The sequence below is a fragment of the Canis aureus genome, chromosome 35 (assembly GCF_053574225.1).
Source record: "Canis aureus isolate CA01 chromosome 35, VMU_Caureus_v.1.0, whole genome shotgun sequence".
Classification (NCBI taxonomy): domain Eukaryota; kingdom Metazoa; phylum Chordata; class Mammalia; order Carnivora; family Canidae; genus Canis; species Canis aureus.
Window position 1 is genome coordinate 5,713,198 of NC_135645.1, and position 23,552 is coordinate 5,736,749.

Consider the following 23,552-nt stretch of genomic DNA (forward strand, 5'->3'; position numbering starts at 1 on the left):
CAAGAGGCTCTGAAGCTCTGAAATGAAATGGTGTCAGTAGGAAAGGAGGGTAGGGGCATATTTGAAAGTGATTTAGGGGTGCCTGAGTGGCTCAGTCAGTTAAGTGTTCAACTCTTGGTCTTAGCTCAGGTCTTTTTTTTTAATTTTTAATTTAATTAATGTATTAGAGAGAGTACGTATGTGAGAGAGAGCACAGAGGGAGAAGGAAGAGGGAGTAGCAGATTCCCCACCGAGCAGAGAGCCCGATGCAGGGCTCGATTCCAGGACCTTGAGATCATGACATGAGCTGAAAGCAGATGCTTAACCAACGGAGCCACCCAGGCACCCCTTTTAAAAATTTTTTTAAAAATACTTTATTACTTTATTTATTCACGAGACACACACAGAGAGAGAGAGAGAGAGAGAGAGAGAGAGAGAGGCAGAGACACAGGCAGAGGGAGAAGCAGGCTCCCTACAGGAAGCCCAATGTGGGACTTGATCCTGGGACTCCAGGATCACTCCCTGAGCCAAAGGCAGATGCTCAACTGCTGAGCCACCCAGGTGTCCCTTAAAAAAATTTTTTTAAAAGATTTTATTTATTTATTTGAGAGAGAGAGAATCTCAAGTAGACTCTGCACTGCCCATAGAGCCCAATGCAGGGCTTGATCTCACAACCCTGAGATCATGACCTTAGCCAAAACCAAGGGTCATATGCTTAGCTAACTGAGCCACCCAGGTACCCCTCAGCTCAGGCCTTGATCTCAGGGTCATGAGTTCAAGTCCTGCATTGGGTTCCACACTGGGCATGGAGCTACTAAAAAAAAAAAGAACAGAAAAAAGAAAGTGATTTAGTTGGTCAGGACCCAATGATGTGGGTTGGATATGGCACAAGGGAGAAGATTCTAGATTTTTTTTTTTAATTTTTATTTATTTATGATAGTCACACAGAGAGAGGGAGAGGCAGAGACACAGGCAGAGGGAGAAGCAGGCTCCATGCACTGGGAGCCTGACGTGGGATTCGATCCAGGGTCTCCCGGATCGCGCCCTGGGCCAAAGGCAGGCGCGAAACTGCTGCGCCACCCAGGGATCCCAGATTCTAGATTTCTGACTTCAGTGGGTAACTGGTCTATCGGTTTACTAAACTGTGGTATCCAGAAGATAAAGTGTGGATTTTGGAGGAGTTGGTGAGAGTAGAGAGTTAGGGAGTGGAGATAGATTATGGGTCCAGTTTTGCAGAGTCTATGTGCAAGGGGACTGTGGGACATCCAGATGGAGTTGAAAATTGGGGATCAGGGGATCCCTGGGTGGCTCAGCGGTTTAGCGCCATCTTCAGCCCAGGGTGTGATCCTGGAGACCCGGGATGGAGTCCCACCTTGGGCTCCCTGCATGGAGCCTGCTTCTCCCTCTGCCTATGTCTCTGCCTCTCTCTCTCTCTGTGTCTCTCATAAATATATAAATAAAATATTAAAAAAAAAAAAAAAGAAACTTGGGGATCAGGAGAAGTATAGCCTAAGGATAGTTTGGGAATCATATTTGCAGCTGGTGAGCTGGAGCTTTGAGGATGGATGAGATCACCCTCGGAGGGTGGGCCAAATAAGCAGAGAAGTACTTTTCAGACAGAGTCCTGGGGCAATCGATTAAGGAGTAAACCATGGAGGTGAATCCAGGGAAAAGGTTAAAGGCAAGGTGAGAACCCACGGGAGGGGCATAGTAGAAGCCAAGAAGGTAGGAATCGAAGAAGGAAATGTTGTAGAAAGCAGTCAAGTAAAGGTTAGGACAGAAGATAGACTGCTGGGATTAACCCCATGGAGGAGTGGGGTGAGACAAGGGGCCAGACCACCGTGTGCTGAGCGTGAGGAGAGTCAATCCTTCATGCTACCCACGGACAGAAAGAATCAGAGCCGGTGATGGAAAATTGGGAAGGTGTTTGTTCTTATTTCTGTTGTTTTTAACGCAAAAGAGACTGGGGTGTCTGGGTGGCTCAGTCAGGTTAAGTGTCCAACTCCTGATTTCGGCTCAGGTCATGATCTCAGGGTCATAATCTCAGGAGCTGGAGACCCAGGTGGGGCGCCCAGCTGAGCATGGCCCCTGCTTAAGATTCTCTCTCTCCCTCTTCCTATGCCCCTTTCTCTTCCTATGCCTATGCTTGCTTTCTCTCCCCCTGCACCCAAAAAAGAGAAAAAAATGGAAAGAGACTGAATGGGGCAACATGCTCTTTCTTTCTTATTTCTTTGGGGTTAAATGAATGCCGCCCCCACGGCCAAGTCTATCCTAGTTCTTCAAGGAACATCCCTAGGTCTGAAGGAAAAAACAAATGCCATAACCTCTGAAGCAAAGCCCCGGAAGACCCCAGCGAAGGCGACACAAAAGTCATCCTTCCTTTGTGAAAACTGGAGTGCCCTCTGGTGGCAAAAATGTATCCCGTCCTTGCATTTTAGGATTCTGTCGGATTGCTGCTTTTCCTGACCTGTTAAGAATAATAGTGCTCTGCTGCTGTAGATAGAGCAAAGCTTTTTATTTTTTTCCTTTTTCATTTAAAAGATTTATTTACTTGGGATGCCTGGGTGGCTCAGCGGTTGAGCCTCTGCCTTCGGCTCAGGGTGTGATCCCAGGGTCTGGGATCGAGTCCCACCTCAGGCTCCTTATGGGGAGGCTGCTTCTCCCTCTGCCTGTGTCTCTGCCTTTCTGTCTCTCTCTCTCTCTCATGAATAAATAAATAAAATCTAAAAAAAATTAAAAAAAATAAAAAAGATTTATTTATTTGAGAGAGAGAGAATGAGCAAGGGGGAGGAGCAGAGGGAGAAGGAGAAGCAGACTCCCCGCTGAGCAGGGAGGCTTATGTGGGGCTCCCAGGACCTCGAGGTCATGACCTGAGCCCAAGGCAGCTGCCTAACCGACTGAGCCACCCAGGCGCCCCCCAGAAGTTTTCTACAGCAAAGGCATTAGAAACCATTTCAGAGGGCTCAAGGCAGCTGTGTGGGCAACAAAGGAAGGTAACTGTGTGTTTAAGCATTTTCATCAGCATTCTCCTAAAAATTCAATCTTTAATTCCTCCCTGTTAGATGGATAATCTTAAGATATGTTTTCACAGAGTTTCTGATTTTTCTCCAGATATTCTCCTTTATAATTTGATCAAGGATATTTATCACAAACTCGGTGACACACACCTTCCACTGGCATGAGCACAGTTCCCTCTTTCTTCAAATAATATCCTCCAGGGACTTCACTCACTCTTAAGGCCAGTTTTCCCTCTTTTTTTTTTTTTGAATGCTGTGCTCAGTACCTCTTGGTATCATCCTCCTCTTCTAAATAATGCCAAAGGTCGCTCGGTCTGCCAAGGCCTGGGTCTGCCCTCACCTCCTCCACAAAGCTTTCCCTGCTGTAGTTCAGGGAAGTAGTTCTCTGAACTGTCCTTACGGTTTCCTTCTCTGAACTGTCCTTACAGTTTCAACTAGAACCTCTCTGTAAGGATGGAAGGTGAACGGCAACAATAGCAGCAAAAACAATGTGTGCATCTTCACCAACGAAATTATAAACGACTCAAGAGGGGCACCTGGGTGCCTTTGGCTCAGGGCGTGATCCTGGGGTTTCGGGATCGAGTCCCACATCGGGCTCCCCAGGGAACCTGCTTCTCCCTCTGCTATGTCTCTGCCTCTCTCTGTCTCTCATGGATAAATAAATAAATAAATCTTAAAAAAAAAAAACTCACAAAAACGACTTAAGGTCAGAAATCATGTTTACTCTTCGTTCAGTGTATTCTTACCAAATTCCCTAAGACACTAGTCAGTGCTTTCTCTTCATTCCTAGAAGCGGGCAACCAGATCTGGGCATAACAGCTTATATCTGGAAACGCAGAATAGAGTACAAACCTTTGAAGACTCCAGGAGCCTGGAGGATGGACTTTTCCCAGGTAAAAAACTTAAGTACATATAAATGATGAACCTTGATCAGCACACAAAGAGTTCTTCCTATAACAGCTAGAAACCTGAGGTCTTTAGTTTTACTTGGAATTCTTCTTTGGGTTTAATAGCCCAGTGAAAGCTTTCATCTTGCACCACGTGAGGGATGGGGAATCAAGAATTTGCTAATGTAAGCAACAGAGCCAACATGAGGATGGGTGATTTTTTTTTTTTAATGTCACTTCAGTGTCATTTTGATTCTGTCTACTCATTCCACAATCTGCCTTCGCAGGGTGAGGGGAGGAGGATGGAGGAGGAAGCGGAGAAAAAGGCACCTCATTTGTTTAAACTGAATATTCCATGTTTGGGCTTGTGTCATGAGATAAGCAATTGAAAGTAGGTCCTTACTGGTGGATGGGGAGGCGTAACTGATGAGGTTCGTGTTCCCATGTGTCCTGTTCTGTCTGGAGAAACCCCACAAGCCTTTGGAGATTTGAGGGAGTTGGGGATCATTTTGGTCTGTGACCTTTGGGCCTTGAAAAGCAAGTGTAAATGTTCCACTCTTCACCTCATCCCAAATTAGAAGTGCACTGGCCTCCAGGTCAGGGTTTGCTGGGACGTGTAGTATTTCAAGTATGTCAGGTACAAAGATTAAACAAACGAACACGTATTCCCCTTCCCCTTCAAACCTCATAGTTTTTTGTGGGGTTTTTGTTGCTTTGTGTTTATTAGGCTGTGTTTGTCATCAGTAGTCTCCAGTCTGTTGAGTTGCGGTTTTTTTTAAAGACCACTTTTATTTATTGCAGGGTTCCAGAGCAGCAGCTTCCAATGAGAAATCAGGTAGGATCACCTCATTTTTGTTTCAGAGGATCTCTGATCAGATCTTTCCACTGTGGAGAAAGGGGAATGTAGAAGCAAAATGTCTCCCCCCCTCCCCAGGTGCTCAGGTGTGTGATTGCAGGACACTGTGGCCACCCAGCACATGCGTCGCCAGGGAGACTGCCTCAGGTGCAGTGTGACACCAAGAGACATGTTCTCTTAGCCCTCCCATTGATCCTTGCCTTTGCCCACAAGATGTGAGAATCTTCCAACTTTGGCCCTAGAGCTGATGTTATTGGCCAAGTGACCTACTGATTGTCCCTTTGTTTAACAAGGGTTGTTTGAGCCAAATGGAACCTGCCTAATCAAAGGAGTGGCCAACTTGCGATTTTCAACCAAAGCACAGGCCAACTGGATTTGTCTATTCATGTGCTGCTTCTTTTATTTTTTTAATTTTAAATTTTTATTTTTTTAAGTTTTTATTTATTTATTTGACAGAGGAAGGGACAGAGAGAGAGAACACAAGGTGGGGAGCGTCAGGCAGAGGGAGAGGACGAGACAGGCCCCCATTGAGCAGGGAGTCCTATGTGGGTTCCATCCCAGGACCCTGAGATCATGACCTGAGCCGAAGGCAGATTCATAACAGACTAAGCTACCCAGGCCCCCATGTGCTGCTTCTTTTAGGTCTTTAAGGCCACCAGAGATCTTTCTAAGTGGCTCAGATCAGAAATGGAAGTTGAAGTAAAATGTAATTAATTACCCCATTTTATCTATCTTAGGACCCATATTTCTTCCCATCCCTGAAATAGGGCTACTCCCTATCAGTCACTAAAGTGCCATGTTTAATTGGCATCATTTCCCCTCTCTCAGTGGCATATAATAATGATGCCTTAGGTTCCAGGAAATACAGTGTCACAGGTGGGGTTCTCCAGGAAGCAGAAACTGACATGGAGTTAGAGGTACGCGGGAATTATTGTGAAAGGAAAAGAGAAACCAGATTGGGTGGGTGGAGTCATCAGACGATAATGAACACCTGACAAAGCTCTGCCCGTCGCAGGAACCCCACATTGTGCATAAATGGCCTTGCTCAGCCATTGATGGGTGCCACCCTGAGGATAGTGTGGACCTTGGCTGGAAAGCTGAAATGGACCCTGATTGGCTAGCAGCTAGAAGCTGTTGCCTAGCCAAATTGCCCCTTTATAACTGCATTGAGCGTGGGGTGGAGCGTGTGTGTGTGTGGGGGGGTGTCTGAGCAGCACCTCTTTTTGTCTGCCACCTACAATAAATATAACTTTCAGCTGGTTTTAATTCCACCAGAATTGTGCCATGAAACTAGAATATGATGAAGGATTATTTACTGTGGCACTATCAGTGCTCCACACACGTGCTGGACCCGGCCCCCCACAGGAGCATCCTCAACCAGTGACTCAAGGCAGTGGGATAAATTTCCCCCTCCACTAGTGGTGTAACTGTGAGACACGTGAGCTGCACTGCCCCCTAGTGGAGTTCAGCTTCCTTTGCTCCATAACACACTCCTTTCCTTCCTAGTCCTGTCTTACTTTCCCACTCCACCCTGGTCATTGGCACCCACCCCTGGTGTTTTCTAGAATCACCTCCCAAGTAAACTTGCATTCAAATCATCACCTCAGAGTCTGCTTTTTAAAGAACCCCAAACTGAGACACTGACCAAAGCAAACAAGTTATGAATAAAAGAAAGCCTCCATACATGTTTGACTCATAATTCCGTCATTTCCAATGCATGGGCCTTAAGTATGGATGCTCTCAGAGTCATCATTTTTACACAAATTTTTAAAATCTCAAGAGTCCCCATACACAGAGTTTTCTCACCACCATCTCTGTAACATAGCAGCTACCATTTATTGAGTGCTCACTGTGTGCCAGGCACAGAATTAGGCACTTCACAGGTGACCTACCACGAAAAACTCTTGTTTTTTTTTTTTTTTTTTTTTTTTTTTTGAAAAACTCTTGTATATCCTTAGTCTAATTACGTGTCTGGTTGAAAAAGAGCATCAGAAGGGGATGAGAGGAAGCTCATCTCACTTTTTGCACATGGGAAACTCAGTTTCCTGATGTGAAGTGGAATTACATCCTTTTCAAAGGAACCCTTTGCTCATTTCTTTCTTTCTTTTTTTAAATCTTCTCTCCTGTTACAGAAACTGCCACTCTTGAAGAAGGCCACAGTTGGCAAACTCCCATTAATCACAGTCATTTCACAATTTTAAAAAATAATGAGAGTCAGCTGTGTGAAGTCCTTCAGAATAAATTTGATTGTGTCTGTACCCTGGTCTTGCCATCCCCTTCCGGGACCTTCCGTGGACCTCAGCAAGTCTTCAGAGAAATGCTCATTCCTGGGCTGGAGCTATCTGTTTGGTGGGATGACCTCACCAGGCACGCTGTTGATGTTGTGGTGAATGCAGCCAATGGAGACCTTATTCATGCAGGAGGGCTGGCCCGGGCCCTGGTGAATGCTGGCGGCCCTGAAATCCAAGAGGAGAGCAGAAGATTCATTTCCCAATTTGGGAAAATACCAACTGGTAAGATAGCTATCACAAATGCAGGGAGACTTCCCTGCAGATTCATTATTCATGCAGTTGGGCCTCAGTGGACAGCGACAGATTGTGATGCATGTATCCATAAGCTGCAGGAGGCCATTGTAAATATTCTGGATTATGCCACCTTTACCTCTCCGTACATTAAGACACTAGCAATTCCAGCCCTGAGCTCTGGGATTTTCCAGTTTCCTCTGGACTTGTGCACACAGACCATTGTGAAAACTATCTATTTGTATTACCAAGGGAAGCAACTGGACAATAATTTGAAAGAAATTCACCTGGTAAGCAATGAGCACCCTACTGTTGTTGCCTTTAAAAATGCTTTGGAAGGAATCCTAAGGCTGAACAAACTGGGATCCTGGATGAGTCAAGAAGCCACCTCTCCTTTTGAGACGCTAACTGTGAATGATGTGACTCTCCAGATTGTCCAGGGCTACATTGAATTGCAGGAGGTAAGTCTTTGTTCTCTCATACTGCCAAAGGAGATCCCTGAACTGCTTACCACCTACCAAATATATTTTAAATGTGTACCATTTCAGATGCTATTTAGAAAGCATCTTGTTAGAGCCAAGAGTATGGACTTCGGAGACAGACCATCTGGATTCGAATGCTAGCTTTGTCGTGTGCTAACTGGGTGATCTGAATCGAGTTATCTTTTGGACCTTGGTCTCCTCATCTATAAAATGAGAATAATTGTAGCACTTATATCAAAGAGCTGGAATCAATACACACATAAAATACTTAGAATAGAGCTCGGCACGTGATAACTATTTATGATTATTATTGACATTTATTCTTAGGCATTATGAGGAAGTAAGACACTCTTTGATTCCAAGGAACTTAACATCTATGATACTCTTTATATATAAGAAGAAATTCTCCATTTGAAAAATCTCATTGGGGAAACAACCCATCTGAACGTTTCTAAAGCAACCTATCAATAGTCAACAACAACAAAAAAGTCTTTTTAAAAAATTTTATTTATTTATTCGAGAGAGAGAGAGAGAGAGGCAGAGACACAGGCAGAGGGAGAAGGAGGCTCCATGCAGGGAGCCTGATGTAGGACTCGATCCCAGGTCTCCGGGATCATGCCCTGGGCTGAAGGCGGCGCTAAGCCGCTGAGCCACCCGGGCTGCCCACAAAAAAAGTCTTAATACAAAATGAATTCACAATATCTAAGAGTATGTACATTTGTGACAAGAGGGTGGTGCCGTGGACCTAGAAAGATTAGTTCAGAAGATAAGAGTTTTGAATCTGATCTCAAGTTATGATGGGTATGAACTGGCAGGAGTCACGGCCTGGGTGGGCTTTAGAAGGACTCGATCGGAGACACACAAAAGTGGTGACAGCCTGAAAATCACAGACTGGACCAGTCAGGGGATCTAGATGGAGCTGTAAGTTGTGTGCTTAATATACTGCTCTGTCAGGGGTTGTAGAGAATACAAATGATAATTTGGCATTTATCCACTGCTTCTTGGGCACAAAGACCAGGGCCCTGGCAAGCCTGAGAGGGAATCAGGGTTGATGCAGCTCCCCAGCTCAGCAGAGGCACCTTAAGGATGGAGATCATGTCTTGTTCATCTTTGTAGCCCTAGGGCCCAGTCTAGCCACGCATCTAGGTGTTCCGCAAATTATTGATGAAAAAGTGAAGGGGGCAGTGGGAAGAAGGGCTGCAACAGAGGATGAGAAAACATATAAGGTTATATATTCTTTTTATTCCTAGATCAGTGATATCACACTTAATTTTCTCCTATGGCCACAATCAAATAGACTTAGTTATAAGTGAAAAAATACCACTTATTTTCTACAAGACAATTAGGAAAGAAGACTAGGGGACCCCACACAATGAAACGTTGATTCACTAAGTCATTATTAATATGCCACTTTAAAATTAAAGTAGAAACATCCTAGTTGAATAACTTACTCTTTAATTGAACCTTTATTATATTTATTTATGGCCAGCAACATTAGGAACTTTAAAATGTTTGAAGGGTGCCAATGCTTCCAAATTGCAAATTCTGATTGCGCTTTCAAAGTGAAGTATTCATTAACATCTATTAGCAGTGCCTGGTGCCTGGATTGGGGCACCTGGGTGGCTCAGTGGTTGAGTGTCTGCCTCTGGCTCAGGACATGATCCCGGGCTCCTGGGATCGAGTCCTACACTGGGCTCCCCATAGGGAGCCTGCTTTTCCCTCTGCCTATGTCTCTGCCTCTCTCTGTGTGGCTCTCATGAATAAATAAATAAAATCTTAAAAAAAAAATTAAGAAGTACCTGGGTTGCCTGCAAAGGGAGCCGAAGCCATCAGGATGATTTATAGGGGTTTGAGCAGGGTGAGGGGGGGTGGTGGTGGAAGGATACCATTCCCTGTAGCCCAGCGCTGAGAGCTAATGAGGAGCTAATATTAATGAAAACACAGCCCGTGTGTATGCAGTCTATTTCTGAAAGGACAGATGAAGAACTGTAAAAGTAGTTGCCTGTAGGACAGGTGGGGGCGTGGGGCATCCAAGGGACCCAGCAAGAGGGAGGCCTATTTCCACTGAAGACTTTTTTTTTTTGTCTCATTTGTACTTTCTTTAATCATGTACTGCTTTCTTTAAAAAGAAAAATAATTAGGAGGTAGAAATTTCTCAAGAAATTTTATTTGCACTCTCTTTAAAACAAAACAGAAAATTCACACAGAAATAGCCAAAAGTGATGGCAGTGGGGCAAGGAATGAAACCATGTATTGGTAAAGGTTAAATCCCAGGGAATGCTCAGAATCTTGGAATGGGGGGGGGCGGTATTAAGCAGCAAGGGGCTCACGGACGTTTGCAGTCAGAATTGTATCATCCACATACTTTACCTAATTTCTGAATAGGCCAAATGGACTCATGGCAATTAAATGGTCCCTCCTTGGAATTATGAGTTTCTATCTCCTGTTAAATGATATTTTGTGCAAAACAAACAAATGATGTTTTGTGAATTTAGGATCCTCAAAAGTAGTTTTCAAAGCTCCTCAGCAAAATAAAGACTTAAGAAAAAGTGATTTAACAATGAATCCTATCTGTTTTTTGTTTTTTGCTTTTTTTCCTTTTCAGACGGATGTAATTGTTAATTCTGTAGATCCGCTACATGGTCTCAGATTAGGACCTGTGTCGAAATCAATTCTACAACAAGCAGGAGATGAACTAGAACTGGAATTTAATAAAAAAATTACCGGGATACATCAAGGTTCTCAGTTGGTACTGGTCACAAAAGGATTTAAATTGTCCTGTCAATGTGTATACCATGTGTTGTGGGACTCAAGATGTTTCAAAAAGTCTCAGGTAAGTTCAAAATAAGTGTATCTTTACGTAGTTCCACCGTCTGCGTAGTCTTTGCTGAGTTCCCATCATGTCATTACATTTATTAACTTACCAACCTTTAAAGGTTGGTAAGTGGGTTAGTCCTCATTTTTTACCACTCTGAAAAGCAGAGAAAGTGTTGTTGTCCCAAATTATCTTAAGAAAGTTAGCTTACAATATTACCTAACTTATGTCTAAATTGTAAGCTGGGGGCACCCAGGTGACCCAGTAGTTGAGCATCTGCCTTTGGCTCAGGTCGTGATCCCGGGGTCCTGGGATAGAGCCCATATCAGGCTCCCTGCATGGAGCCTGCTTCTCCCTCCGCCCATGTCTCTGCCTCTCTCTCTCTCTCTCTCTCTCTCTCTCTCTGTGTCTCTCATGAATAAATAAATAGAATCTTTAAAAAATAATAAAAATTCAAAAAAAATTTAAGCCGGCATATTGTAAATAGACCTGGAAAGGTGGGGGCTACCTCAGCTTGCACACCTGTTCACCTCACCCTTCTGTGACCCTGTTGGCCTTTCCCTAAGCAGACCTGGAATTTCACCTCTCCCTATTTCCCTCCATCAGTTAAATGCCAGGAGGTCCTGGGATTCCCTTTCCAGTGTTACTCCAGGTAAATCTATTACCTGGGGTGTCTTCCTACCTATGCTTGTGGTAGAGATTGGCTTTCTGGCTAACTTTGCCGGAAAAAGAGTAGGGGGGACCCACTCAAATGTGGAGAGAGGGAGACAGTCCCCTTCTCTACCTTTGTCTCTCTCTATTTTGCCACCGTTTCTGGCCCTCCTTTGACTGAGAGCCCTCTAATCCCACACTGGCCCTCTAGTCACTCTCTGCCCCTGAGTTTTCCAAGGCCCTTTCACAGGCAACCATCCTGTACTAGAATTCAGTTTGGATGTTGAAACATTGATGCAAAGTGTAAGTCTGCCAAATATGTTAGCACTTCTCGAGAAGCAATCACATAGAACATTCGGACATATCTTAAAGATGCTGGATAGAGCTGCTTACTTACTTTACCCTCTGTCTCCTTTATTAAACTTTTCCAAGAGCTCTTTGTTTCAACCTGGAAGCAGCCGGTAAGTGGCGATAAATTGATGGTTGGCTCTCTGACGCAGGGAGATGGGCAAGGCCTTATGAACTGGGAGAAATCATCGGACCCCAATACCCTGAAGAGCATAAGACAGAGCCCTAAATTACTTCTGTTGCTCATCATCTAACCTAAGTCTGCAGTGGGTTCCCATGGAGGGGAACTTCCCCTGCTCTCTAAGGAGGCATGGACACGACTGTTAGGGAGAATAGAGGTCGGCATTGCAAAGTATGGGCAGGATCCAAGGGGCAAGGGAGGTTTTATTTGGACTCAAAGGCTCATCTGTTTTTCCTCCAGGTGCTGAGAATTGCGGTGAAGGAATGTTTGGAGAAATGCCTTGAACTAAATAAAACTTCTATTTCCTTCCCCGCCCTGGGGACTGGAAACATTGGTATTCCGAACTATGTAGCAGCCAAGATCATGTTTGGTGAAGTTTTAAATTTTGCCAAGCGCCATTTGAAAAAACAATTAACTGTAAATTTTGTGATCTTTCCAGAAGAACTGGAGACCTATAAGGTCAGTTAATATTTGAGAAATGTCCTATGGTTCATTCATTCCGTCGTTTGATAACATCTATGTAGTATCGCCAGCCTAAGACATGAGCTAAGCACTTTACAGCACAGTGATGTTCTAACTTGGTAAATTTAATTTTTTTTTAAATTGCCCACCTCCAACCTAGTGAAGAATGTCTGTAAAGAAGTCATGTTGGGGCACCTGGGTGGCTCAGTGGTTGAGCATCTGCCTTGGTTCAGGTCGTGATCCCGGGGTTCTGGGATCTAGTCCCGATTCAGGCTCCCTGCAGAGAGCCTGCTTCTCAGAATCTCTGCCTATGTCTCTGCCTCTCTCTCTGTGTCTCTCATGAATAAATAAAATCTTAATTGAAAAAAAAAAAAAGGAGAAGAGGGGAGCCCTGGTGGCCCAGCAGTTTGGTGCCACCTTCGGCCTGGGGTGTAATCCTGGAGACCCAGGATCGAGTCCCACGTTGGACTCCCTGCATGGAGCCTGCTTCTCCCTCTACCTGTGTCTCTGCCTCTCTCTGTCTGTCATGAATAAATAAATAAAAAATCTTTAAAAAAGAAGAAGAAGAAGAAGCCATGTTACCCAGCTGCCTAACTTCCCTCTTTTCCCTTGTTTGCCGCCTTCATTCTCAACTCTGCTCCTCAAAGGTAAGCAACCTTCCAGTTTCTTTTTTCTTTTTTTTTTTTAACCTTCCAGTTTCAATGTGGGGTTCTCTGCTCTTCTCTCTTCTCTTCCCCTCTGAGAATATAAGTATTCTTACAGATTCTGCAAAGTTCTGTTTTGTGAGCCACCTTCAGACCCATATACCTAACCCTCCCTCATTTCCACTTGGTTATCTGATTGTCCTCTTAAATCCAACATATTTAAGACAAATTCCTTGTCTTTTCCTCTTCAATCAATCAACTTCTTGGGGCAAGTTAATATACTTTTCTGTGCTTCAGTTTCCTCATCTTTAAAGTGGGATAAGAGGGGCCCCTCGCTGTCTCAGTCCATAGAGCACGCAACTTTTGATCTTGGGGTCGTGAGTTCGAGCCTCGCTTTAGGCACAGAGCTTATTTGCAAAAAAAAAAAGTAAAGTGGTAATAATAACCACCATCCTATGGAGCTGTTGTGAGCATTAAATGAGTTAATACACATAAAACACTTACAACGTTACGTGGCCCACAGGTAAGCCCTCCGTGAAGAGGAGCCACTGTATCAGCTGTAATGAACTGTGATTCACGGAATGCTGACCTGAGTACGAAACCAAGTGACTTGTTATCTTTTCTTCCCAATTAGATTATTTCACAGCAGAGGTACATTTGGCTACTTTCGCTGTGTCCCCAGTACTGTCCCCAAATTCAATCTCTTGTTTAACTTCTCTGTAGGTGACCTCAGAGGGAAGTCCATCGTGGTCTGATACAAATTTGAGGGATTGTGTGTAGGAGAGTGGGTCCCTGTGTCTGAGGGCAGACGTCTGTGTGTCTAGCTTCTTTAGTTTTTGCTTCATCTTAGCTTTTGGTTTTAGAATGGGCAGAGTAAGCAGAGTTTCTTTCTTTCTTTTTTTAAGATTTTATTTATTTATTCATGAGAGACACAGAAAGAGGCAGAGGGAGAAGCAGGCTCCCCACGGGGAGCCCGATGTGGGACTCGATCCCTGGACCCTGGGATCACACCCTGAGCCAAAGGCAGATGCTCAACCACGAAGCCACCCAGGCACCCATAAGCTGAGTTTCTAACGTGTGAAAAGGTCCCTGATATATTCCCCGTAATGAGTATGTGGCGCTGTGCTGTCCTGCCTTTAAAGTACCATCTCTGTGCTTTCTTCTTGCTTAGCTGGCACTTTGAGAAGGGATTGTCATGATGTTAAGGAAGACTAAAAAAAGGAAATGAAATAAGTTACAGCAGCTTAAAATAGGTTTTCAAGACAGATTTCTGGTTCTGCCAGTAGCAACATCCAAGGGCTAGGACAATTTTCCAGGCATATGTCTGGGGTTTGGATATAAGGGGTCTTGCTCAGTGTCTGGCAGAGAGAGTGGCTCTGAACACTAGTCCTCTGACTTCTCACACTTCCACCTCTCAGTCTGTCTCGAGGTCAGTGGATGCCATTTTTATCTCTCCCTACAAGAAAATGAACTTATACTTGTTCTAGCTTTTGCTCTTTGCTGGAACAAGTGTATAGGTTCTTATTCCTTTTGCTGCTTGACTAGACCCAGGGAGGTTTGTAGTGTTTGCTGGAATTCATTGCTGACTTCAAGCTGTGAGTGTGACATCACTGAAGGTGGAGTTGGGAAGAGATGTTCATGGTGAGCTCTCATTAGCCAATGTCAGCCAGCTCCAGGACACCACTGTGTCTCATCCACGCTGACCTACCTGTAAAATCTACCCAGTAAAGTAGCTCACCTTCCAGACAAAACAAAGCACTATTGATGGGCCCAGATAGATGCCCTGAGCACATCCCTGAACGGCTCAGGAAGTGGCATCTTCCTACAAGGGAAAATTAACTGCATCTAGAAAAGAAGTTCTGTTCTCTTCAATACACAAACAAAAATGTATGTGGCGATTCAAAAAATTATAAAGATCACCCACAATCTGAGAGCTCCCCTAGGCATTGATAATAAAAACATCTGCCATGTATTGCATCAGCCAGGCACTGCTAAGGAGAAACTGTAGAAAAATCTAGCCTCCCCCTCGTTATTTACCATCTTTCCAATGAAATAATCACTGCCAACTGAACCAACTTTAAACAAAAGAGTTAGTAGGTATAGTCATTCCAAACCCTAGCAGACATTTCGTTTTTTCAAATGGACTCTATGTTAAAGGGTCTGCATGGCAACACATACCAATCTTTGTCTGTTGATTGCCGTAAAAAAATAATTACAACAATAGCTCACATATGCTTACTATGTGCCAGGTTCACTGTTAGGCACTTAACAAGAATTGATCATTTATTCAATCTACAGACAAAGCTTGGTATGCACATAACTTATTTAAATAAGTCTCTGTTTTATTAATTACGAGAGCATCTGCCCATTTTTGTCTTCAGTGATGTAGCCACACCTTTGGTTCAGTGTCTAATATGTAATAAGCAGAGCATTGATATTTGTGGAATGAGTGAATGATTATATTTTGCCTTGGGATATGCATTCTTTTTTTCTTTTATACCAGATTTTGGTTTTCTTTCCGGTTTTCCTATACTCGTTTCCCCTAGGTGTTCTAATAGTTCGTGGTACTGCGTAATTTGATGCTGTGACTGCTGTTCCCTAGGACTGCTGTAGATTTGTGGCAGTGGGGATGGGGATTGACAGAGTGGATAAGGCCAAGTGTGGTATATGCAGGTGGAAAGAGGGATTTTGTTGACTTTGCCTGAAATCCCCACTTATGACTCTGCTCTCTTTTGCTTCTGATAGACTTTCAGCGCTGAAATGGCAAAGAATAAGTCCAAGCCACATCATTCCAATAATTACAGTGGTGAGTAAGAAATTCATGGGCTTGGAAGTAGAGCCCACCCAACAGAGTCTCATTCTATTTTTCATCATCTGAACTAATGGAAGGGACAAGAATAAGAAATAAGCCAAATATATCTCACTGTGCTTTTATTCAGATACTAACTGGCTCAGTATCTGAACGTGATTCTACTTTTGCCCAGTCCAGTCTCATGTTATGAATAGAGAGGCTAAGCCACAGTGAGTAATCCACAGTGTGGGTAGTTCATTCATAGAGGTCTATAATTTTTCTCTAAGTTCTGCCCTCCGTAAGCTGACTAAGCCTGTTACTCTTTTTGCTCTGAATGAGGTTACATCTAAATAGGATTACTCATTAGCCATGATAGAAAACATATCTCAGTAATACCAGATAATAATAAGTGGATTAACCTGACACTACCCATACCTGAGTAATCCCTGGGATCATAACTGAAACTTTAAACAAACAAACAGAAATATGGATAGGCCCGAACTCTACAGATTTTGATTCGGGAGCTCTCCATCTGGGTCAAGCATGTATATTTTTCAGTGGCTCCCTAATCAGTTTTGCTGCTGAACTAGGTTTGGGGATCACTGGACTAAACTAATCCTGATTGATGTTGGAGAAAGATTAACTTTGTCTTATAACTCCTATCCTTTAGTGAAGTTTGAGTCCATGGAGTTGGAAATACCTCATGACAACTAGGATGTATACTTCTGAAATAATAGTCTTTTACTCTACAATATTCTAAGAACATTCTAAAAACACTAGACATTCAACCGGCAATAGAAACTGCTAGGATATTTCCCACTAGGGTCCCAATGATTTGCTATACCCTTTAATAGAAGACTTCACTTATGGATGTGCAGTGGTCCAGCAGTGCTAGATATGAAGGAGGAGGATACTTGAAGAGCTGTGGTCTGTGACTGTGCCTCTTATGAATCTGTTTATCTGTAGAACAATGATAATAACAGACTTTTGTGAGGAGAATTGGAGATTATGTATGTAAAAATGTTCTGTAAATTGCAAAGCATTAAATGAAGGCCAAAGAATAATGAATGAGAGGACCCACGGGGCCCAGAGGAGGGAGAGATTCAGACCTGAAGGGATCAAGAGTAAATTCCTGGACAAGTGGTTCTAAGTTGGGCTTTGAGGATGGCGGATTTTCAATGGCTAGAGCTGGTGGGTTGGGGCACCCAAGGTGAAGAAAACCCACAGCAGCTAACAAATGCAGTGCATGGGTAGAGAACCACCCTGAATCTAGGGGAAAAGGTAGATAGGAGTTTTAGGTGAGGATAATATGAAAAAGAAACATGCAAATGTCTCTATGTGACTGGTCTGCATAATAGGGCCAGGCGTTACCTTTGACTTCAGTCATTTTTAAGGACACCTGTAAAAGAATTGTAATTATAGCATAGGACAATAATTGACAATAACGGTTAATGATGATGATCTCAGATTATCAAGGAAAAGTTAAACTATTTAGGAAGGCAGGGAAATGTGTTTTCATTAGAAATATTTAGCTAATAAAATAAAAAAGTAATTTAACTAATAAATATTTAACTAATGTGTTTGGTGCTAGAAGTGTATCCTTTAGTGATCTGAAGAATGAGTTACACAGAAGAACAATTCTTTTTTTCCCAGTAATGATGGGTAAATGAAGTATCACCATATTTTGTTTCTAGTTTTTTCCTAAAAAGTAATATAAATTCCCGGGCAGAAGAAGGGTTAAAAAACAAACAAAACCCCTATGCCTTCAATTTAAGAACCCTTTGTCATTTCTATTGTCTAAACCATTGGCTTTTTTTTTTTCCTCTCAGACCCACTCTAGGTCTCTCCTGATACTGTTTCACAGTTCCCGATACCCCCCAACTGTTCTATCAGGGGGAAGGATGCTAATTTCCACTACTAACCTCAGATTGCTTACAGGGAGCAGAATCACATGAGTGCTAGAGGCAGAGTGCCCACCCCTGCTAGCTCCATGGCCACAACTTATTAGTCCTAATAACCATGGGCAAGTAACTTAATAACTCTGAATAAGTTTCCTCATTTGCAAGATGGGGCTGTTAATAGTACTTATATCGTAAGATTGTGAAAAGCGGACAAAATAATTTATGTGAAGCACTTAGAACGATGCCTAGAACATAGTAAGTGCTCAATTTACTTTTCCCCTTCAAAATATGCTTCTGAGATTCATCCAAATAGCTCAAGTTTACTCCTTTTCATTGGTATAACAATATTCCATTATTGAAGGACGTCTGGGTCATTTCCAGTTTTTTGCTGTTAGAAACAAAAATGTGAGCTTTCTTATACATACCTCCCGAAACACATGTACAAAAATCTCTTTACACAATATATAATTGTGGAGGTAGTGGTGCCAGTTTTACATTCATCATAGATATATACAGGAGTTCCAGTTGCTCTATATCAAGTGTTCCCAACACTTGATATTGTCAAATTTGCCACCAGTCTGGTGGATAATTTTTCATATCTCTGATTACCAGTGAAGATAAGCATCTTTTCACACATATATGGGCCATTTGTGTTCTTCCTTTTTCTTGATAATTTGAGGGAATTCTTTTTTCTTTTAAAGATTTATTTGACACAGAGACTGAGAGCACAAGAAGGGGGAGTGGCAGGCAGAGGGAGAAGGGGGAGCAGGCTCCCTGTGGAGCAGGGAGCCAGATGGGGGACTTGATCCCAGGACCCCAGGATCATGACCTGAGCCAAAGGCAGACACTCAACCCACTGAGCCACCTAGGCGCCCGAGAGAATTCTCAATATATAATTCTAGATACTGCCTCACCTATGAATTTCCTCTCATCTAGTCTATTGCCCTCTAACCTTTTTTTTTTTCTATTTGGGTTGAGAATTACTCTAGTCCATCAGAGATTCTACTTCTTTATATATATCTTTGCTCCTTTTGGAGGGGAGTTATAGAGAGGGGTACACATGAGTGGGTTGGAATCAAGTTCCTTGACATTTTCTGCTGGGATATACCATGTCAAGCAGCAGGAGCTGGTAAGCTCCAAATTCTGTGGTGTAAAATGTCCTGTTACATACAGATAAGACATGAAGAGGAACCCCAGAGAGTAGAGTTATGGGTATTTCTTCATTATACTTGGATAATTTTCTAATTTTTCAAAAATAAATGTGTTATTTTTATAATCAGGAATACATATTTTTCTAAAAGAATTTTCACTCTCTAAGCTCTACGGCTTTCAGAGATGTTTGACTTCGAGGTTGGTAGGAGCAGAGGTTAAGGAAAATCTCAGTCAGTGGAACATAAAGGCATACTTCATTTTATGGTACTTTGTTTTATCGTGCTTCAGATACTGTTTTGTGTTTGGAGTTGTTTTGTTTTGTTTTTACAAATTGAAGGTTTGTGGCAACACTGCACCAAGCAAGTCAGTTGGTACCATTTTTCCGGCCGCATTTGCTCACTTCATATCTCTATATAACATTTTGGTGATTCTTGAAATATTTCAAACTTTTTCATTGTTATATTTGTTGTGATTTGTGATCCTGATTATGGCTCACAGAAAGCTCAGATGATAGCATTTTTTAGCAACAAAGTATTTTTTTTTAAAGATTTTATGTATTTATTCATGAGAGACACAGAGAGAGAGAAAGAGGCAGAGACACAGGCAGAGGCAGAAGCAGGCTCCATGCAGGGAGCCCGCTGTGGGACTAAATCCTGGGACTCCAGGACCACACCCTGGGCCAAAGGCAGGCGCTAAACGGCTGAGCCACCCAGGGATCCCCAACAAAGTATTTTAAAACTATGTACAAAAAAAAAAAAAAAACTATGTACAGTGTTATTTTAGACATAATGCTATTGCATACTTGTAGACTACAGTATAGTGTAGACATAACTCTTATATGCATTGGAAAACCAAAAAACATTCATTTGACTTGCTTGATTGCAACATTCACTTTATTGCAGTGGTCTGGAACCCAATCTACGGCTCTGAGGTATGACTATGATGGTTAACATCTAGGCTGATATCACAAGGTGAACTCACCTGTGAATTGACAAAAGCAACATAGCAGGGGCAAGGCAAGATAAAGCCGACCCCTTACAGGCTAAATTCTGTTCTCAAGGAGGCTGTAAACCATACATTTAGATTTCCTTCATATCTGGCCCAGCTCTCAGAGGTAGGCATGTAATTGAAGCTGCTGCTGCTGGCAACAGTCACAATATCCTCGAAACAAATGTTCGCTTTAGTGTTTTGTTCTGCTCTGGTTTAAAACCCACCTGCCTTCTGTGGATGTTTATGATACTCTTTTCAGTCCCCAAGTTGACCAGAGAGGAGAAAAGAGAAAATGGGCTCAAATCTAAATCTCCTGCAATCAATCTGATGGGATCCAACCTGGAAAAGATGAAGGAGGCCCAAGCGTGGATCCAGAGGATACTGAGCCCCCAGAATCCACATATCATTGAGAATAATCATATCCTCTACCTCGGGAAAAAGGAACATGACGTTTTGACTCAGCTTCAGAATACCTTAAGGGTCTCTATCTCAGAGATTATCAGTCTGGAAAAGGCAATTTTAGAGATCAAAGGAACCCAAGCTGATGTTATTGAGGTTGTTCTGAACATTGAACATATGCTGTGTGAAGTCCAAGAGGAAATGGCAAGAAAAAAGGAGCTAGCCCTTTGGAGCTTGTCAGGTGAGTAACTTTAAATCGGAAAGTCAGCTCTTGCAACTATTCCTTATGGTGTGAGTGCATCTGTTCTATGTATGTGGGTCAGAGATAGTATGGGGGTGAGAGCAAACATGCTGGTTCTGTGTTAGGCCATAAACTTTTATAACTCTCTTTCTACCAGCAAGGTTACTTGGTAAATGAACACACACACACACACACACACACACACACACAACGCACACACGCAAGATTGTATTTACTGGACATGGGTTGTCTGAGAGGCAATTAAATGGGAAAGCCTCAGGCAATGCAAGCCCAGGCTGGGGGGGGGGGGGCGAGGAATACATCCCTAATTCTACAAATGGAGCATTCAAATGTGGACACATTCCATTTGATTAATTCATTTCTTTGAGTTTTATTGCAGCTATGTATTTGTTGCTGGCAGCGTTAGGAAAGTTGAAATTACTTTGAGCTCACCAAAGTAAATTATTCATTTGTACTGTGAAGTACACTCAAGGATCTCCCATTCAGTGGGACAAAATTCCTCATGATGACTGGGAATTTGGGTCTGGAGAGATCCTTTTAACATAGCCCAAGAGCTAAATAGGAAAATTATACTGTTGTAAATGCCACCTTGGGAAACAGAGGTTTATTTCATTTATTTACTTGACTTATGTATATTTATCTGTGATATGTGCCAAGCATCCTGGTGGCTGCTGGAGATACAGTGATAAGATGGACATTGTTTCTACCCAAAATCTAATTGAGGATACTGAGATGCAAGCGGGTTCATTATGAAAGAGGGTGAAAGTGCTCTATGAGAGCACCTCAGACAGGCACTGTGATGCTGTCATTTAGAATGTATATTTGGTCATTCAGGTGATCAAAACATATTTGTCATGTATATTTGGTCTTTGTCCACATTCCTGGCTTACAGCTCTCATAACCCTTGGATTTCCTAAGTGTTGAGAGTGATAAAGGTGTCTTTTGTTACATATAGGAGGGGACCTTGGAAAGCACCTAAGGGTGGAGACTGGTCACCAGGAGATCCAATCTATGATTAGAGGATTGGAACTTTTGGTATCCCCCAGCCCAACAATCTAAGGAAGGGGCTGGAGGCTGAATCATTTGCCAATGGTCAATGATTTAATCAGCGTGACTAGGTAACAGACCTCCAAAAAAAACCCAGGAAGACAGGTTCAGAGAGCTTCCAGGTTGGTGAGCCTATGGAGAGCTAGGGAGTGTGGCTTGCTGGGAGAGTGCATGGAAGCTCCGCCCCCTTTTCCCATTCCTTCCTTGCCTTATGCAACTTTTCAGTCTGGCTGTTCCTGAGTAATATACCTGTACAATAAACCAGCAATCCAGTAAGTAACATGTTCCTCAGTTCTGTGAGCTGCTCTAGCAAATTTTTTTAATTAAAGATTTTATTGAAAAAATTAAAGATTTTATTTATTCATGAGAGACACACAGAGAGAGGCAGAGACATAGGCAGAGGGAGAAACAGGCCCAGGACTCCAGGATCATGCCATGAGCCGAAGGCAGATGCTCAATCACTGAGCCACCCAGGTGTTGCTTCTCTAGCAAATTAGTGGAACCCAAGGAGGAGCTCATGGGAACCTCTCTGATTTATAGTCAGCCAGTCAAAAGTACAGGTAGCAATCGGAACTTGCAACTGGTGTCTGGAATCCAAGGAGAAGGTCATTGGAACCTCTAGTTTGTAGCTAGTCAGCCAGAAGCACAGGTAACAACCTGGCTTTTGACTGGTGTCTGAGGTGTGTGTGTATGTGTGTTGGGGGGCAGTCTTATAGGATTGAACCCATAACCTGTGGAATCTGATGCTATCTTTGGGTAGATAGCAGCAGAATTGCTTGCTTGTGTATACGGGAAACCCTCCTACACACAGACATTGGCATTGGGTCTCAGCATACCTATTAAGACACCTAACCCAGACGTGGGAGGTCAAGGGAAGCCTTCTCAGAGGAGGTGTCACAAATGGTGAGTGAAGAATAAATAGCAATTAATAAGATAAAGAAACCTCCAAGCAATCGGACCAGGGTCTAGATTAAGCAAGACTTTGTAAATCACATGAGATTTCAGTTTTTCTTGAAACAAGGGGGAGCCTTGAAGGATTTTAGCAGAGATAAGGTCAGTTTCATACTGTAGAAAGATCACTGAAATGTTGATGAGTTTGGCACAAAAATTCAGATGTAAAATTTCAAAGAACACCTTACTTGCACCTTGTTTGTAAAAATAATTCAGGCAGACATGGTCAAAGTCAGTTGGAGTTTACAATAAATATTGTATCTCCATTCCTTAGAAAAACACAGGGGGCAAAAAACGACAAAAATAAGACATAAGGATGAGGCCAAAGATTATGATTTCTACTTAGCTTTTGAAACTTAAGGACTGTGGATATTTAAACTGACCGCACTATGCTCCCCAGGAGAACGAGAGACAAGACTGGTCTATGAAGCTTGTGGCATTACTTGAAACTAACTGCATTCATACCGTTGACTCCTTCTCCCAGCTATTGGCAGTTAGTCCTGTCAGTCCCTTGTTCTGCTGCAAGGTGGCATTTTTGATAGCTGATGACTAAGCATATCTTTCCACAGCAGTGTTTCACAGTCTCCTACACACCCTCTTCTCAATCAAATTAAGACCTTCATTAACAAAATGGATAGATTTGTAATGAGTTTTTACTACAAGGATCATCAACTATCCACCAGAATAAAATTTTAAATTAATAGAAGTTAGGTATTTCCTCTTTGATGCTGCCACTGTAATGCTTCCTGAGGAGCGCTTCTGACAGCAGCGGTTTGTGGATCTTTTGAGTCTCTGATGCCCAACCCAGCACCAGGCAGGTGATAAGAGCTCAGTAAATGTTTGCTGAACTCAAGCAAACTGAACTCTGTTACTATACTTTATGAATGTCAGCTGTTGCTCTCGAGGTTTAATTTATAATCTCTTCCTTTGCAATGTCCTGGCATTGGAGTTTCTCTGCTATGGAATTTTGTCCCTCCCGCATTCCAGATGTATAACTTGGCCCCTATAGAATTTCTTTGGATTTATTATCTGCTTTTTGTGGTTAAATTGAGCCCATTCAATTAAATAATGTGCTAGGAATCAGTCATGTTCATATACTTGGGCTTAAGTCAAACTGAAAATAAACTGAGGGGCCCCTGGGGTGGCTCAGTTGGTTAAGCGTTTGCCTTTGGCTCAGGTCATGATCTCAGGTTCCTGGGATTCAGCCTGGCATCA

At 42.8% G+C, this 23,552-nt stretch overlaps 1 protein-coding gene across 5 annotated transcripts in view; it reads left to right on the forward strand.

Moving 5' to 3' along the window:
- Positions 1-23,552, forward strand: part of PARP9 (poly(ADP-ribose) polymerase family member 9) — a 33,874-nt gene that overhangs the window by 1,605 nt on the left and 8,717 nt on the right. For 2 of the 5 annotated variants that reach the window (XM_077884418.1, XM_077884417.1), the window contains 7 exons: positions 3,787-3,898; positions 4,685-4,718; positions 6,872-7,722; positions 10,349-10,576; positions 11,979-12,197; positions 15,590-15,650; positions 19,938-20,318. In XM_077884418.1, coding sequence (XP_077740544.1) covers positions 3,875-3,898; positions 4,685-4,718; positions 6,872-7,722; positions 10,349-10,576; positions 11,979-12,197; positions 15,590-15,650; positions 19,938-20,318 — 1,798 coding nt within the window. In that variant the 5' untranslated portion in view covers positions 3,787-3,874. Of the gene's footprint in view, positions 1-3,786; positions 3,899-4,170; positions 4,275-4,684; positions 4,719-6,871; positions 7,723-10,348; positions 10,577-11,978; positions 12,198-15,589; positions 15,651-19,937; positions 20,319-23,552 lie in introns of those variants that run through there. The other 3 variants (XM_077884420.1, XM_077884419.1, XM_077884421.1) reach the window with 2 other exon arrangements.